The following is a 1,724-nucleotide window of genomic DNA, read 5'->3' on the forward strand; positions in this document are numbered from 1 at the left end:
TTGTGTTTTTTGTTTGTTTGTTTGGATCTTAAAGCCCGAGTTTTTACTCTTCATTTTTTGGTGGATATTTTTTTGTTGAGTACTTTGTGCTGTTCTGAGAACGGGCGTGTCTTTGACCAGGAAACTCTTGCTAAAGACATTTTAACTTATAAGTTTAGAAATAGACATTTTTTTGTCACAACCATCACATCATCCAACTTTTAGTCACTATGGACTTCTACTAAGCATCAAACCTGGAGTTTACCGTCTCTAACAGGTCATCTGTGGATCACTGCAGCTTTACTGGTTTAACACAGAAACCAGAGACACAAAGGTTCTGCTGTTATGGCCTCGTTTAAACTGGACTTCCTTCCAGAGATGATGGTGGACCATTGCTCTTTGAATTCTAGTCCTGTGTAAGTAACCAGAATTATTAAATGTTCTCATCCTGAGGATGAATTAGTATTCTGAATACTTTTAATGATTCTGTACTGCCTACTTTGTTAGGCCCACCTATGGATTTGTTTGGATGATGATGCAATGTTTCTTGATATCACAAAGTCTTTCATGATATGATTTCAATTCACTTCACTAGTCTATGATTTATATATGATATCATATGCCCATCTAATGGAGAAAAGGCTCATAGTCTCTGTGTTTTTAGGGATGATGGAATTTAGCAACTCACATCGTTGTAAAGATGCCAGAACATTTCTGTATACTTGCCTTAGCAGGATACACGCAGGCATTATATGAGCTYCTGTTGCTTTTCTGTCATCTGCAACCAGTTTGATCTCTGACCTCAGCACCAGTGGTCTCTTTTTTGACCATTATCTTTTAACTCTGGAGATGGTTGGGTGTAAAAATCCCAGCAGGTCAACAAATTCTGAAATACCCAGACCAACAAGTTCAGAGTCAGACTATCTCCAGGTCAATATGTACCTTTAAAGGTGTCCTTTGATTGCTCTGTGCCCAAATGTGATAATCACCTGTTGACATTTAGTGCATTTGATTAAAAGTACCTGCAGCTCCGATATAAATCAGTCAGCAGGTGTGTGAGAAGAGATCACAGCAAAAGGGTTGGTTATGAAAACATCTAAACTTCTACATTTTCATTTGTTTTAATAATGTAGCAATTATAACAGTATTTTTTACATTTTCAAACTTTTTTAAAGTTCAGTTTACTTCAGCGCCAACACACTTATGTGGTGTTTATCTTTGTAGTGGGAAGAAGCTTAATGGGTCTCTGGATCATCCTGACCAACCAGATATTGATGCCATCAAGATGTTTGTGGGACAGATTCCTCGGTCCTGGTCTGAGGAGCAGCTTCGGGAGCTCTTTGAACCTTATGGAGCAATTTATGAGATCAATATCCTTCGAGACCGGAGTCAGAATCCACCACAGAGCAAAGGTCAGAGTGTAGTAGCACACACACACAATTGTTGTTATATCCTTATGGGGACTTTGCATTAACTTCCATTCCTTTTCCCATTATTTCTATAGTCTAACCCTCAAACTTTACTTTAAACCTCACCTCAGAGGTACATAGCTAACCCCAAACTAAGCCTAAACGCAGTTCACACCTTGGTCCTAAACCTACCCCCACCCAAAATCACCATTCTATGTCGGGTCCTCACATGGCTGTGTTTTTCTAAAAACAGTCCCCACAATGTAGCAACAATGTGTCCACACACACACACACACACACACACACACACACACACACACACACACACACACACAC

General features: G+C 39.4%; 1 protein-coding gene across 1 annotated transcript in view; it reads left to right on the forward strand.

Annotated features, from left to right (window-relative positions):
• celf1 (cugbp, Elav-like family member 1) overlaps positions 1-1,724 on the forward strand; it is a gene marked incomplete at its 5' end in the record, with an annotated part of 6,997 nt that continues 5,273 nt past the window's right edge. The window contains 2 exon segments of the mRNA XM_014027183.1: positions 1-395; positions 1,204-1,391. Coding sequence (XP_013882637.1) covers positions 325-395; positions 1,204-1,391 — 259 coding nt within the window.

This window comes from Austrofundulus limnaeus, unplaced genomic scaffold, assembly GCF_001266775.1.
Source record: "Austrofundulus limnaeus strain Quisiro unplaced genomic scaffold, Austrofundulus_limnaeus-1.0 Scaffold621, whole genome shotgun sequence".
Taxonomy (NCBI): domain Eukaryota; kingdom Metazoa; phylum Chordata; class Actinopteri; order Cyprinodontiformes; family Rivulidae; genus Austrofundulus; species Austrofundulus limnaeus.